At 42.5% G+C, this 16986-nt stretch overlaps 1 protein-coding gene across 2 annotated transcripts in view; it reads right to left on the bottom strand.

The window, feature by feature from the left end:
• Window positions 1–16423, bottom strand: part of LOC135273845 (centromere protein J-like) — a 42908-nt gene extending 26485 nt beyond the window's left edge. For both annotated transcript variants that reach the window (XM_064373496.1, XM_064373497.1), the window contains exons 1-4: window positions 16352–16423; window positions 6655–7164; window positions 5990–6113; window positions 500–796 (exon numbers count right to left, since the gene is read on the bottom strand). In XM_064373496.1, coding sequence (XP_064229566.1) covers window positions 500–796; window positions 5990–6113; window positions 6655–7089 — 856 coding nt within the window. In that variant the 5' untranslated portion in view covers window positions 7090–7164; window positions 16352–16423. The remainder of the gene's footprint in view (window positions 1–499; window positions 797–5989; window positions 6114–6654; window positions 7165–16351) is intronic.
• Window positions 16424–16986: the final 563 nt, after the last annotated feature.

The raw sequence follows: 16986 nt of genomic DNA, 5'->3' as shown, positions 1-16986 counted from the left end.
GAGGCCAAGGCAGGCAGATCACTTGAGGCCAGGAGTTTGAGACAAGCCTGGGGAACCTGGTGAAACTCCATCTCTACTAAAAATACACAAAATTATCTGGGCATGGTGGTGCATGCCTGTAATCCCAACTACTTGGATGGCTGAGACATGAGAACCACTTGAACCCTAGAGGCAGAAGTTGCAGTGAGCTGAGATCATGCCACTGCACTCCAGCCTGGGTGACAGAGCAATACTCTGTCTCCAAAGAAAGGCCACGGGGGACAAAAAAAAAAAAAAACACAGAAAGAGCTGGCAGGGCAGCACGTGCCTATAGTCCCAGCTACTTGGGAGACTGAGGGGGCACAGATTGCTTGTGCCCAGGAGTTTGAGTCCAGCCTGAGCAGCACAGCAAGACTCTATCTCTGAAAAATAATTTTTAAAGAAAAACCACAGAAAAGCCTTATCTTAGGACAACTTAGTAACACTATGAGTGAAGTAGAGAGAAACATAAGTGGCTCACCTGTAGGATGGTTACTGTTTTCTTCTTTTAAATGGTTTTTTCCCACAGGTGCTTCTTGATACTGTGCCTCAGAAAATAAATTAGGAGAAGCACTTTTTGAAGTTAAAACAAAATCTTCATGAGCAGTTCTACAGAAGTTGCCTTGTTCATGGGATAAAATGTTGGAGGCGTATGTTTCTTCCTGGGCTGGGTCCGGGTAGATGTATGATGGGAAGCAGCATGTGGTTCTCTCTCCAGTGGTGGCATTTCCTGGATATCTGTGCTTCTGGCTCTGATCATCAGGCAGTAAACTCAAACCTTAAATTAAGAAAGCAAAGCTGATGACTTCCTTCAACATTTTGTCTTTTCTCCCCAGGAGTGATCCCACCCCACAAAGGTTTCTCCACAGTGACAAAAGTATTTTTTCCCTTTCTTAGGATGTGGTATTTAACAAAACCATGAAACTTGACTGATTGATTGATTGACTGATTGTTTGAGACAGTTTCACTCTGTCACCCAGGCTGAAGTGCAGTGGTGCAATCTCGGCTCACTGCAACCTCCACCTCTCGGGTTCGAGTGATTCTCACGCTTCAGCCTCCTGAGTAGCAGGGATTACAGACGCCCACTACCATGCTGGGGTAATTTTTTGTACTTTTAGTAGAAATGGGTTTCGCTATGTTGCCCAGGCTGGTAACTCCTGAGCTCTGGCAATCTGCCCACTTTGGCTTCTCCAAATGCTAGAGTTACAGGTGTGAGCCACCAAGCCCGGTCAAAATCATGAAACTTTTAAATTCCAAAGTGACTTTCATATAGTTTTAAATGAGAGTATATTTAGACACTGCTTCCGTGCAGATGGCACAGGCATGGCAGAACTGCAGCTGCCTAACTCCTGTTCCACGTGTGAGAACATGCAGGTGTCAACTCTGCAGCCCTGCAATCAGCACGTCAGACCCGGAGCACCCACACAGACAGTGATGCGAGTGACCTGAGCTGTTCCCTAGTTACCAAAAGCTGCCCTTTAGAATTTTGTATCATTGGGTGATGGAAGCTGAATTTTCCTTTTTGTACTCTTCTCTAGTTTTTCTTTTCTTTTTTCGATACGAAGTCTCACTCCCTCTGTTGCCCAGGCTGGAGTGCAGTGGCAAAACCTCAGCTCACTGCAACCACTACCTCCCGGGTTCAAGCGATTCTCCTGCCTCAGCCACCTGAGTACTTGGGACGATAGGCACATGCTACCACGCCCAGCTAATTTTTGTATTTTTAGTAGAGACGAGGTCTCACCATGTTGGCCAGGCTGGTGTTGAACTCCTGACCTGAAGTGATCCACCTGCCTCGGCCTCCCAAAGTGCTGGGATTACAGGCGTGAACTACCGTGCCTGGCCCTTTTCCCTAGTTTCTAAACGTCCTGTTATTTTTTGTTTGTTCTGCTTCTTAAGTCTCTGCTTTTGAATTAACCCAGTAAACACAGAGGAGGTTCTTCTCTCCATCTCTAAGCCGCACTTCTGAAAGGGCACTGGCATGCTAGCCAGCCTGCAGCTGTGCCAGCAGGAATCCTCCTGGATTGTCTCACCTAAATATGGAAGTGAAGATACATGAGAAGTGCTTTAGATAACAGCCACTGCCACCTATCACTTATCTACCGCATCCTAGCCCACCAAAAAAAAAAAAGAAAGAAAGAAAAAGAAAAAGGCAGGACCTCACTGAACATCAGCTTCAACCTTCCTTCCTTCCTAGCAACCGCTCCCCTAATCTAAACATTTCTGACCGACAGTCATCCCACTTCAGCCTGAAGTGGTCTTTGATGAAAGTAATATCCTAAAGCACTGTTCTCAGTCTTGGGGCATCTACTACTAGGTCAAAATTACTTTCACAAAATATGCACTGATGGTGCAAATGCAAAATAAAAAACTCCTGGTGCCTTCTTCAAAGCAGGACAGCAGCACCCAGAGTCCCAATAGCTGTTGTTTGTCAGCACCACGCACTCATAGTTTTAAAAAAAAGTTTTGGCTGGGTGCAGTGGCTCACGTCTGTAATCCCAGCACTTTGGGAGGTAGAGGCAGGTGGATCACAAGGTCAAGAGATCGAGCCCATCCTGGCCAACATGGTGAAACCCCATCTCTACTAAAAATACAAAAATTAGCTGGGCATGTTGGCATGTGCCTGTAGTCCCAGCTACTTGGGAGGCTAGGGCAGGAAAACTGCTTGAACCCAGGAGGTGGAGGTTGCAGTGAGCCAAGATCGCGCCACTGCACTCCAGCTTGGGCAATAGAGACTCCGTCTAAAAAAAAAAAAGTTTTACCTAAGAATGCCCTGGCTGGACATGGTGACATGCCTGTAATCCCAGCACTTTGGGAGGCCAATGTAGGAGGATCACCTGAGGCCAGGAGTTCAAGACCACCATGAATAACATGGGGAAACCCTGTCTCTATTAAAAATACAAAAAATTAGCCAAGTATGGTGGTGCATGCCTGTAGTCTTAGCTACTTGGGAGGCTGAGGCAAGAGAATTGCTTGAACCCAGGGGGCGGAGGTTGCAGTGAGTTGAGATTGCACCATTGCACTCCAGCCTGGGCAACAGAGTGACACTCTGTCTTAAAAAAAAGTCCTTATAAAGTAGCAACAACTATGAATTTCATTAAATCTCGACTCTTAAGTACATGTCTTTTGAACATTCTGTGGGACAAAAGGGGAAGTATGCACAAATTGCCTCTGCTCCAAAATGGCATTCAGGAAACCATTCAGGGAACACCATTTTTACTTGAAAGAATGAATGACAAACTATGATTATTTAAATCTGGGTATCTGGCAGGCATTTTCTCAAAAAAGAAACAAGTAAGCCAGTCACTTCAAAGAAAATGACAGTCACCTGTCGCCAATGATAAAATCTGACCTTTCAAATAAAAATTAGAATTTTGCAAAGCATGTCCACCACCATAAGCTTGAAAGCTGTATTAGCAATACTTCAAGACCGTTTAGATGTGATTGGTGGTGATATTAATGAATGCCATTTTTGATACTGTTTGTATAATGAAATATGTCAACATTTTGAAGACCTACATAATTCAGTGAACCACTATTTTCCAAATGACCAGTGCACCAAAAACAAGCACCATAAAAAATTCATTCAAAATGTCAAGATATCCAATATATTTGTATTATATTTTAATGTAAGAGTATAAAAAGTTCATTAAGATGGTTTTAGATTCCATACGGCAAATAACTGCTATAAAATGACCACTTGTTAAGGTGCAATACCAAAGAGTAACCACAATTATCTGAAAAAGCTATTAAAACACTCCTCTTTTCCAATTATATATCCATGTGAAGCTGAATTTTTTCACATAACATAGAATGCAAAAGTAGATATGAAAATCAGCTGAGTTCTTTCAAGCCCAAATTTAAAGAGAGTTTCAAAAATAAAAATGCCATTCTTCTTTTATGTTTTAGAAAAGAAACATTCATTTCAAAATGTTATTTTTATAACATGTAATTGGTTATCATTTTAAGGAAATTAATTTTTAAATGTCTCAGTTTTAATTTATTTTCTTTTTTTTTTTGAGACAGGGTCTCACTCTGCCATCCAGGCTGGAATGTACTGAATGTACTGGCACAATCTCGGCTCACTGCAATCTCTGCCTCCTGGGTTCAAATGATTCTTGTGCCTCAGCCTCCTGAGTAGCTGGGATTACAGGAGTGTGCCACCACACTCAACTAATTTTTTATATTTTTAGTACAGACGGGGTTTCGCCGTGTTGGCCAGGCTGGTCTTGAACTCCAGACCTCAGGTGATCCGCCTGCCTTGGGCTCCCAGAGTGCTGGGATTACAGGCGTGGGTATCACTGTGTTGGCCAGGCTGGTCTTGAACTCCAGACGTCAGGTGATCCGCCTGCCTTGGGCTGCCAAAGTAGTGGGATTACAGGCGTGAGCAACCATGTCCGGCTTGTTTGAATTTCTAATACGGTAAGTTATTGATAAACACAGCCCATATAACAAAAGTTCTTTGGGGTCCTCAAAAATTTGATAATGCTAAGGGGTCCTGAGACCAAAATATTTGAAAACCACTGCCCCAAAGCAAACTGCTCTATGACTGAATAAAGCTAGTTCTTCTGTAAATAACTTTGAAATCAGCTTCCCTGTCATTCTGCCATAGTGCTGGTTCTACCTCTAAAAGTATCACAGCTGTTTTTTTTTCTCTTGAGATGAGTCTCACGCTGTCTCCCGGCAGGAGTGCAGTGGTACAATCTCCGCTCACTGCAACCTCTGCTTCCCAGATTCAAGCAATTCTGCCTCAGCCTCCCAAGTGTTGGGATTACAGATGCCTGCCACCACACCCAGCTAATTTTTTTTTGTATTTTTAGTAGAGATAGGGTTTCACCATGTTGGCCAGGCTAGTCTCGAACTCCTGACCTTGTGATCCAACCGCCTTGTCCTCCCAAAGTGCTGGGATTACAGGCGTGAGCCACCACGCCCAGCCAACTTGCTACAATTTCTCATGACCACACCCCACCCAATCCCTACACCCAGCCTCCCTCACTTGCCAAGTCTTTTTTTCCTTGTATTCCCAATGCCCAGCACAATCTCGGAGCAGAACAGTGCTTTCCCGAGTCGGTAAAGTATATTTCTTAAAAGTAGCACCAAGAAGCAAGCACGTGGCTCCAACCTCAGTTTTTCAAACTGTGAGACACAATCCATAATAATTTTATCATCAGATGCAGCATTTTAAAAAATGATACAGAATTAGAATAAACAAGATAGAAAATGTCCTTACTACATGCCAGGAACGCCAATAAGGACTGATGACATGAAACTGCTTTGTCATTAGAAGTCATGATTTTAAACATTTTTACTACTACAGAGTGTCATCAAGAAATTTTCAAATCACTGCTCCAGGTCACATTTCCAGTTTTCTTTCCTGATTAGCACACAGTGCTTTCTGTTAACTGATGGGTCACACTAGCACAATTAAGTATCTTTGGTGTGGTTCTTCAGTTGAACAGAGTGGCTTCTAAATATACCTTATGACACCCAACAGTTTTCATTCATCAGGCAGGAGTTGGATACCAGTAGTAGCTCTAGGCCAAATCTGGCTTTTCTTCTATTGAACCTTTTTTAGGGGAACAGGGTCTCACTCTGTTGCCCAGGCTGGAATGCAGTGGTGCCATTATAGCTCACTGCTGCAGCCTCAAATTACTGGGCTCAAACGATCCTCCCACCTCAGTCTCCAGAGTAGCTAGGACTACAAGCATGGACCACAGCACCCAGCTCATTTTTTTTTAAGGAATAAACATGAATGCCTTACAGTAGGGCATGCGCACACCAGAATGCCACAGCTCCTTCTTGTTCCAGTTATATTACACCTCTACCATTTCACCTTGCCTTCCTGGCCCTTAAACAAACTGGAGTTCGTAACATATGATACAGGAAGTTAGAAATGACCTATCAAACACATACAGGTCAGAAATGTATGTAACTATTTCTCATTGTACTGAGGCCCTGTGTAGGCAAAGCATACCTGGAAGTGTGCACTGCCCAGACACCATGGTGAGCAGCTTCTCCTGTTCCTCCATGAGTTTTTGTAGTTGCTCCAACTGTTGCCTCTTCAATTGTTCCTGCTGCTTCTGTTGTACTTCTTTCAGCTTTTATTTTTAATATAAAATTAATTTCATTAAATCAACTTTACATTTCTTCATGGACCCCTTGTTCCCTTAATTCCTTCCATCTCCCTCCTCCTATCTTCCCTGGTAAGAAGTTTTAGAGAGGGATTCCTAGAGAGGGATTCCTAGGTAACTAAATTGGCTACTAAAAATCTAAAACTCAAATCCTTACAAAGGAAATAATATCAACTATCTCAACTAAGAACGCGAAAAAGCCATATAAATCCTTTGACTGTTAAAATAGGATGGTATCAGTACATCCACTATTTTCCCCTAATACTTGATCAAACATTTCTTACTTTTTGCCAAATGAGGTAACAACTTAAAGTTATCGTAAGTGCTATAGTTATATCTTTATATTAAACATACTTTAATGTTTCACATTAGACAAAGGGCAAAATCTGGTATTCTGAGGATTTCAGAGTGAAGGGGAAAAAACAAGATGACCTAGAACATGTGACTTTATTACCTAAATAGAAACCTGCAATGACATAAATTCATAGTAGGCCAAATCCTATTGTACCTGTTCAAGTTTTTTAAAAAGCGGGTCTTTATAAGCCACTTCTTTGACTTCACTTGCAACATCTGGGATGAAGTCATTTTTGTTTTCTTCCTGGAGTCCAGGAGCATTGTGACATGCCACTATCTGTAGTCCCTTTTTAATGAAAGGAAAGCCTGTATGGGTTTCAGATTTATCTGACTGTGGTCTGTAAGGGCTGTCTGACTCTGACTTCTGTTCTTCATGAAGTGAATCTTCTTCATTTATAAAGGTGAAGCTATCAGAAAAATGTGTGCCTTTAATAGGAAAGCGGGTAGAAATGTCCACAGCTGCTCGCTTCTCTTCATCTGCTTCCAAAATAGGAAATCCACGATTTAATATGACCCCAGCCCGAGAAGGACTGGTCATCCACTGGGTTAGGAAGTTCTGCCCACTGTTTAACTCTGAAGAGGTTGGCATCAGGAATATCTTAGTCCAATGACACTATTATATTTAAATAATGAAGAAACTAGAAGAGCTGTTGATTTCCAACACCTATAGACAAAAATAGTCAACAAAATGTGTTAGAGCCATTACATGTCTTACCCAAAATGAGCCCAAACCTCAACCCAGCACGAAAATGTCCTCGATATTTCATATACAAAAGACCTTAACTAGCAAAGCAATTGGGCATTAAGCTACATTTTTTAAGTCTTAAAAATAACCAAATTGAGTAGATCAAAAACCTAAGATCCTTTTTGACCTAACCATTCAATTACTAATGATTTTATGCAAGTGCTAGATTAGTTCAACTCAACTATGGAAGATAAAATACCTTTTAAGTTATTCACTTATGGGGAAAAAAAGCCACTATCAGATATTACCACACTAAGCACTTTCCTGCTTTTGGCCCTAGTCTAACATTGCTTCTTTGTCCTAGTTCTAGAACAAAAGTCACCAGCACTACCCGTGGCTTTACCTGGCACTGTTTCACCTGTCCCTTCCTTGTCCATCTCCCTTTCAACACCTCGCCCACCAGATAGCCCCTCATCGGTATTCCTAGAGGTAAAATAATGACATCACTCTTCTAGCACTCATCTCATTAGTGGTATTTTGCTTTTATGTTCGTTACCAATCCATGGAGTTCCTTGAAGATATCTGTATATTCACTACTGCCAAGCACCATGCCTGGCAGATAGGAGAAATGTAATTCTTATGGCATGAGACAATAAAAGTTATATTGGCTTATGCCATAACTGTATATCGGACTTTAAAATTGGCCAAATTCCTACCGTAACTTTGCCACTGTGTGATAGATAAACAGAGAAGATAAGCTTTTCCTCTGTGTGTATCTGATTTGACTCAACTAACATTTATTGACTTCTTACTCTGTGCCAGACATTGTTTTCTGCTCTGGGTACACAGCAGTTCATAAATCAGAGTCTAGTGGGGAACACACACACAGAAATTATACAGTATGTTAAACAGTAATAAGTGCAAAGGGGAAAAATAATAAGCCACGTGGGAAAAGGAGGTTGCAAGTTTAGGCAGGGTCCTCATTTAGAAGGTAAAATTAAGGATCAGGGGAAGGAGAAGGCGCAAGTTGTGCGGCTGTCAGGGGCAGGGTAAGACCCAGCCACCCAGCCGTCCTAACCATCTGCAGGACACTCCCATTGACAGCCCATTCCTCCAGAAACCCCCAGTTCTCAAAGCCCATCACCATTATCTACCTGTTTAAACCTATTACATCACTCACCATGGGAGGGCCTGAGATCCAGAACCGGGCTTCACCTCTCACACACTAATCCCCACACCTTATTCTGCTCCATCTCCCAAGCATCCCAGCCCCAAAACACTCACAGTCCATCATCAGCAAAATCCCCATTATCCTCAACCTCTTCTCTGAGCACTCCCTCACCTTCCTGAGAACATTTGTTTCTATGGAACCCATACTCTAGTACCACTGAGTCTGAAGACAAAACATGTATTCTTTTTCTTTGCTCCTTCAGACTACTCTCCTTTTCTAGACCATAAAACGCAATTTTATGGCCAGGTGCGGTGGCTCATGCCTGTAATCCCAGCACTTTGGGAGGCTGAGGTGGGTGGATCACCTGAGGTCAGGAGTTCGAGACCAGCCTGGCCAACATGGTGAAACCTCAACTCCACTAACAATACAAAAAAATTAGCTGGGCATGGTGGCAGACGCTACTCAGGACACTGAGGCAGGAGAATTGCTTGAACTTGGAAGGCGGAGGTTGCAGTGAGCCAAGGTTTCGCTATCGCACTCCAGTCTGGGCAACAGTGTGAAACTCCATCTCAAAAAAACAAAAACCAAACAAAAAAAACACAGAAAAGAGGCAAAAAGTGCAGTGTCCTTGAGGCTAAGTGATGAAAGTGTTTCAAAGAGGAAACAGACAAAGGGAAAGGAGGAACTGAGAACTGACCTCTGAATTTGGCAAAGCAAAGGTCATGAGAACTTCAATGAGAGCAGCTTGGGGCAGGGAGAGCAAAAGCTTGAGTGGAAGAGGATACATGACAGAATAAGAATCTGAAGAGAGCAGGCACAGCTAACGCCAAAAGTTCTGTTATAGAGGAAGGAAATACATAGAAAAGTAAGGTGAAGAGGAGTATTTTTTACAATAGGAGAAATACAAGCATGTTTGTAGGCTGATGAGGATGAAGAAGGGGGAGAATTGCTATAATCACGTCCTCGAGGAGATGGGAAGAGTGCAGTACCGAAGTCGAATGACATCTCACGCTACTTTTAGACACAATTCTAAACTTTATCAATATAACCAAAGGAAAATGATTGATAAAAGGGCAATGTGGAGGCAAACAAACATGTACGTCGTTTCATACTTACACCAAGTATGTCTAAGAGACATAAACATGTAAAAATACAAACAGAAAAAGACAGATGCCAAAACATTAAAACATGCTCATTCTCACTCCACTGAAGAAATGGAAATTAAAACACTAACAACATTACCATTTTTCTTCCCACACTGGGTTGGCAAAGACTAAAAACTGGTAATACACAGTATGACAGGAACTCTTTTTTGCTTGTGTTCATTTGCTTTTCATCATTCAACTTGAAGAAACGCTTTCATGAAGTACTTACTGAGCAAATAAACTGGTACAGCATTTGAAGGACAATATGACAGTATCTAGCCAACTGTAAATGCAGAGAACTTTGACTCAGCAATTTCACATCTAGGCATTTTGTCCCACAGTTATATTGGCATGAACTCACATTTGCAACAAACTGAAAATAAATGTCCATTAACAGAAGATCAGGTAATCAGGGTAATCATATTATGCGACTGCTAAAAAGAACAAGTAGGCCAGGCGAGGTGGCTCACGCCTGTAATCCTAGCACTTTGGGAGGCCCAGGTGGGTGGACTGCCTGAGCTCAGGAGTTCGGGACTAGCCCAGGCAACACTGTGAAACCCCATCTCTACTAAAATACAAAAAAAATTAGCTGGGTGGGGTGGCATGCGCCTGCAATCCCAGTTACTTGGGAGGCTGAGGCAGGAGAATTGCTTGAATCCAGGAGGCGGAGATTGCAGTGAGCCAGGATCACGCCACTGTACTCCAGCCTGGGTGACAGAGGGAGACTCAGTCTCAAAAAAAAAAAGAAGTAAGCTCTTTACTGATATTGAAGTAGTGAATATATCCAAGATACGCTGCTAGTTACAAAGTGCACAGAAGTGTGTATTATAAGAAATAAAGACAAAAAAAAAATACAATTACATGGATCTATGCATCTAGTACAGTAGCCCTTAGTCACCTGTGGCTACTAAGCAGTTGAAATGCAGCTAATGTGACTGAAGAACTGAATTTTCCAATTTAATTAAAGTTAATTAAGTTTAAGAAGTGAAGAAGTACAAAATATTTTTCTCTTAAACACGTGATTCTCTTGGTAAGACTACATTTCACTTTAACCACTGCATGGCATAAGATGCTGCTGTAATGAAGCACATGTCAGTGTGCATCACCCTCCAGACTGCGCAGAAACATGTCTGCAGTCTCATCAGTGTCAATGGACCGATTCCGTCTGAATGATTTTTTTCAACACATGGACATAATATCGTTATGTCTTTATTTGAATAGTGGAGGCAAACAGTACAAGTTACAATGATCTATTTAAATTGTAATTGGTAACTATCTTAGTCTATTTTCTATTGCTATAACAGAATACCAGAGAAGAGATTAGGTAATTTATGAAGAAATTTATTTCTCACAGTTCTGGACCTGGGAAGAACAAGAGCATGCCATTGGCAACTGGCAAGGGTTGTGCCGTGGAGGGAGAGCAGAAGGGCAAAAAAGCCTGTGAGAGAGGCTCTCTTTTATAACAAAGCCACTCCTAAAATCAGTAACCCACTTCTGAGATAACAGCATTAATCTGTTTATTAGAGTGAAGCCCTCATGACCTAATCACCTCTTAAGTTCCCACCTCTCAACACTGTTGCACTGGGAATTAAGTTTCCAACAGGAGTTTTAAAGTGGACATTTGAGCCATAGCAGTAATTAAGTTGACACATTTAGTATTTTAATTATAACATTATTTTTCTAGTTTGAAAAATAAGTATGGGCTGCCTGCAGCGGCTCATGCCTGTAACCCCAGCACTTTGGGAGGCTGAGGTGGGAGGATCATGAGGTCAAGAGATGAGACCATCCTGGCCAACATGGTGAAACCCCGTCTCTACTAAAAAAATACAAAAATTAGCTGGGCGTGGTGGCACATGCCTGTAATCCCAGCTACTCAGGACAGGCGGCTGAGGCAGGAGAATCACTTGAATCCAGGGGGTGGAGGCTGCAATGAGCTGAGATGGCGCCACTGCACTCCAGCCTGGCGACAGAGCGAGACTCTGCCTCAAGAAAAAACAAGAAGTATGAACAATTTTTAAAATTTAAAACAAAGGTACACTATGAAAAAATCAAGTGGAGATGCAGAAGCGAGTACCATAGCCAGAACAGTGAAGGAAAAAACACTGGAAGGCGGCGTCTACCGCAATTGGCTGTGGCACAGCAAATAGAAAAAACTTAAAAAATTTTAAAATAACTAATAGTAAGAGACATTTTCAGCAAAAACAATAATTTTTATAAGTTTATTCTCAATAATAAAAAAAATTGATATGCAATTGACCCCTGAACAACACAGTAAGGATTAGGGGGACCAACCCCACATGCAGTTGAAAATCTAGGTGTAACTTTGACTTCCCCAAAACTTAACCACTAATAGGCTACTGTTCACTGGAGGCCTTATAGATAGCACACAGTTAACATATATTTTGTACGTTATTTATATTATATACAGTATTTTTACAAATAGTGTAAGTTAAAGAAAAAATATTAAGAAAATCATAAAAAATATATTTACTATTGGTTAAGTGGAAACGAATCATCATAAAGGTCTTCATTCTTGGTGTCTAAAAAACATAAACATCTAAAAGATATGCAGGAAGACCTTTATGATAATCTGCTTCCACTTAATGAATAGTAAAGGTCTTCGTGTCACTAGTCCTCACATTGGACTAAGCCGAGGAGCGAAGAGGAGAAAGGGTTGATTTTGCTGTCTCAAGGGTGACAGAAGCAGAAGTAAATCCAAGCATAAGCAAACCCACAAAGTTGAAATTCATGTTGTTCAAGAGTCAACTGTAATTAGTCACCTGTATCAGAACTAAATATCCAACAACAACAAAAATAAGTTTTATAATTTTGAACAGAATCTGAGCTTTTAGCTTTGGCCAGTTATAAAAAAGCTTGGAAAGAAAGACGGTGAGGAAGAGAAAGAGAGATAGAAATGAAAAGAAAACAAATTATTTTCAGATGAAGAGAAGGTAAATAGGTTATCTGAGTTGCGGAAATTTTGTTAGAACACTGTGAAATTTAAAAAGATATTTTAATCAAAATGTTAAAGATATTTTCCAAAAAGTGAAAAATTTTCAACTAAGTGACCAGTTATCCATAGAACCCTTCTATTACCATCCAGATTCAAAGCTGTAAAAAATTCCAAGCACTTTTCTTTAGCTTTATATGTGTAAGGCAATGAGAAACTGACCAATTACCAATTTAGGTATGTTTTATTTCAAAGATTATCTGAATTTGCAAAGAGATGATATCAACTCAAAGCCTTAAAACTGAACCTGTGGCATGGATGTGTCTTGCTCTCACTCTGTCGCCCGAGCTGGAGTGCAGTGGCATGATCACGGTTCAGTGCAGCCTCTACCACCCCGAGGCCCCAGAGATCCTCCTACCTCAGCCTCTGGAGTAGCTGAGACCACAGGTATATGCCACCACACCCAGCTAATCTTTTAATTTGTTGTAAAGAGTGGTCCCCCTATGTTGCCCATGCTGGTCTCAAACTCCTGGGCTCAAGCCATTCTCCCACCTTGGCTTCCCAAAGTGCTAGGATTATAAATGTGAGCCCTTGTGCCCAGTAGTTTGTGTTTGACAGAAGAATTTCAGCTAGATCTGAAAACATTAGTTTCTTTTTTGTTTTTCTGAGACAGGGTCTCGCAATGTCTCCCAGGCCAAAGTGCAGTGGCACAGTCATGGCTCACTGCAGCTTCAACCTCCTGTGCTTAGACCTCTAGGCATCTAGAGTAGCTGGGACTACAGGTGTGCACTACCATGCCTGGCTAATTTTTTTTTTTTTTTTTTTTTTTGTAGAAACAGGTGTCCCTCTGTTGCTCAGGCTTATCTCGAACTCCTGGGCTCAAGCCATCCTCCTACCTCGGCCTCCCAAAGTGCTAGTATTACAGGCGTGAGTCACTGTGCCCAGCCTAAAAACCAGTCTCTAATATGAATGGTGTCATTTTATAAGACAAAAAATCTGAATTTAATAGGATTTTACAACAAGAGGCTACTGTTTCCCTTGCTGATTCATTTTCCTGTATACTACACATTGGAAATTCTTGTGTTCGGTTTTCTGAAGCATAATCCATGTATCATGAATATAGCTGTTAAAACTGTTCAGTATGTACAAATGCTATCAACTGCCAGTTTATAAAACTGTTAAAAGAAATAGAAGACAGTGAACTTAATGATACTGTGTTTTTGCCATTGCTCCCTGGTTGAGTTGTAGAAGAGTTTTTTTGTGTGTTTTTTTTGTTTGTTTTTTTGAGACAGAGTTTTACTTTGTCACCAGGCTGGAGTGCAGTGGCATGATCTTGGCTCACTGCAACCTCCACCTCCTAGGTTCAAGCAATTCTCTGCCTCAGTCTCCTGAATTGCTGTGATTATAGGCACCTGCCACCACAGCTGACTAACTTTTTTGTATTTTTAGTAGAGACAGAGAGTTTCACCATTTTGGCCAGGCTGGTCTTGAACTCCTGACCTCGTTATCCACCCACCTTGGCCTCCCAAAGTGCTAGTATTGAGCACTGCGTCGGCTTAGAAGAGTTTTATAAAGGCTCACTGTACCATTAATTGCAACTGAAGATTTGCTTGAAACGAGATGACTGCCTGCCAACCATTTAATAACCAAAACCAAAAATGGCAATGTGATGTACATTTTTTCACTGTATCACACTTTGAGAACCACAGCTATTCAGGCATTAAAGAACAAAAACAAAAACAAAAATTGCTGCCAGAGGCAGTAACAAAAACAAATAATGATGTGTGAACATCAGACAAACATATGTTTCCTTTTTTTTTTGAGACGGAGTCTCACTCTGTCACCCAGGTTGGAGGCAGTGGTGCAATCTTGGCTCACTGCAACCTCAGCCTCCCAGGTTCAAGCAATTCACCGGCCTCAGACTCCAGAGTAGCTGGGACTACAGGCATGCACCATCATACCCAGCTAATAATTTTGTATTTTTGGTAGAGACAGGGTTTTACCATGTTGGTCAGGCTGTTCTCAAACTCCTGACCTCAAGTGATCCACCTGGCTTGGCCTTCCGAAGTGCTGGGATTTCAGGCGCCAGCCACCGCACCCAGCCCGTGTTTCCATTTATATGAAGCTGAAGAACAGGCAAAATAAACCCATAGTTATAAAAGGCATATTGGTGGTTATCCAGGAAAATGGGGGCTGTCCTGTGTGAAAGTTGATCATATGAATTGGGTCATTCTTGTCATATCCAAATAAACAATCAAGAAGCCAAGAGGGAAAGGCACTCAGGACACATAACTTTGCTCCAATTATGGAATTCTCTGCAAGTTGGTATGGTGAAACTGCCTGTTGTAACCTGAGACCAGTTTGATCTACAGATGCTGAGGTAACTTGCTGCAACTCCAGGACTAATTCTGCCCACCACCGTGGCCCACTCGGTAGGACTTGCTGCCTCCCCAGAACCTTAGGAGTGCCAGTGAACCAACGAACTTTCTCAAAAAGCAACACATGTAACAGTGCTTTTTTTTTTTTTTTTTTTAATAAAACCTCCAACGTTCTCTTTGTTCTTTGGACATACTGAGGACCACCTGGTCTGTGTGTATGCCTGGAATTGTCATTCTTTCTTCCCAAATAAAACGGTAGAGATTCATCTCTAAATTTTTGACTTCAACAACTGGGAAGGTTAATACAGGGGGTGGATACATTTGGGCTATACACTTAAGAATAGCGCACTTTACTAGATATCTGTTATTTCTGAATAATTTTAAAATTTTTTTCTAAGCAAATTGACTTTTTCAGTAGGACACCTATCTAAAATAACTTTTTTTTCAAAATCAACCACGTAACTTGCTTAATTTCAATGACCTTAGCAGGAAATCTTTTGAAATCCAAATTCAGAAGAGAGACAAGTTACAAGGTCGATTAATAACATGGAAAACTAGAAACTAAATTCCCTACTAGACTGACAAGCGCAAGTACTCTTGTGATGCAGCACCCAGACATCTGCATCCCCCTCAACTCCCCACCAAAAAAACCCCTCTATACTTTAATCACTCTAATCCAAAAAATATATTTAATGTCAGCATGAAGTATAAAAAGAGTTTCACCAGAACCTGCTATTTATTATTGATACTGAAGTCTTGGTAAAGGGAGCATTGATAATATATATGCCTAGAAAGGATTAGTATGTGGACTCAGACTTTACAGGTAACAAAATCTGAAGGACACGGGTGTATGTGTATGTCAAACCCGTCAAATGGAATGCATTTAAAACGTGTCATTTTTATTGCATAGCAACTATACCTCAATAAAACTTTTTAAAAATGTAACAAATTGACAGCCTTGAAACCTGAGAGTGCTATTTAAACACTCTTTAAAGCAATATGAAAAAAAGATAAATTCTCTGCACGGTGAGGGAGGAGAGTGAATACAAACAGCAAATTCAAAGCCATCTTTAGACCGTGAAAAGTAACTAGTTGGTTTGGGAAGTGATTTAGCAGTCTCCTGAAATACAGCACGTCCTTGAAAGACGCGAATCCACACGAAGCTTCACGAGACAAGCCCTTGACAAAGCTAGGCGAAATCGGCGCTTAGGACACCCAGCAACGCCACTTCACCACCCCGCTCCAGCGGACTGCGACCACGGCGCTGCCGCGCTGCCCACAGGAGCTCAAGCCCCGCCACAGCCAACACAGAGAGACCCTCCCTTCCAGGGAGGCCAGCTTCCCAGGCTCCGCGAAGAACAAAGCAGCGCGAATTGGCGAAGCCACCGAAATGCCGTGGACCAGCTCAGTCCCAACGCCCCGCGGAGCCAGCCTCGAGGCCCAAGCAGGGCCCTGTCCGCCCACTGTCGGCCCTCTCAGGCGCTGGGCGGCGACCCCTCCGCTCCTTTCGCCCACGAATTACCGCTCCGCCAGGCGCTGGCCGCTCAGTAGGCACGAACCGACGCCTAAGTCTCCACCGCATTTACAAATCAGCCGCCACAATCACAACCTCCGGCCGGAGCCCCGCCTCCAAGAGCAGGCCCCGCCCCCGTCCCGAGGGCCTGTGGGAAGTGAGGTTCTCACCCGCCCCTCTGCGCTAAAGCGCAGGCACCGCTGAGCCCAGGTAAACTACAACTCCCAGTGAAGCCAGAGTGATGGGCGTTGCCCGGGAGGTGATGGACAGCGCGCCGCCTTACGACCAGCGGCGGGCCTGTGGTCGCTGTAGGCGGGCGGCGCGGCGGCACGAGAAACCGTTTCCGGGAGAGACCTTCCGCGGTGGACGTCGCCACAGGCTCAGGCACTTAGAAAATTAAGGGGAGCGCCTAAGAGAGCGATCGATCTCCGTGCTTCCAGCAAAGCAGGGAGCACAGAGACTCAAAGCTAACCTAGCGCCCGCCGGACGCTGTAGGAGGGGTTTTGGGTTTTTTTCTCTATTTGTGTACGGTCTATTTTGTCGTTTTTTGGTTTGGGTTTTTTTTTTTTCTGTCTTTGGCTTCCTCTCTGGCTGAGTGTGTCTTAGAAAAGGAGAAAAAGGGCAATCCACTACATCATTTCATA

Source organism: Aotus nancymaae, unplaced genomic scaffold (assembly GCF_030222135.1).
Source record: "Aotus nancymaae isolate 86718 unplaced genomic scaffold, 86718_ANA_hifiasm-v0.15.2.pri h1tg000009l, whole genome shotgun sequence".
Taxonomy (NCBI): Eukaryota; Metazoa; Chordata; class Mammalia; order Primates; family Aotidae; genus Aotus; species Aotus nancymaae.
Note: the sequence above shows the minus strand (reverse complement) of the source record. Positions and strands in the feature narration are given on the sequence as shown.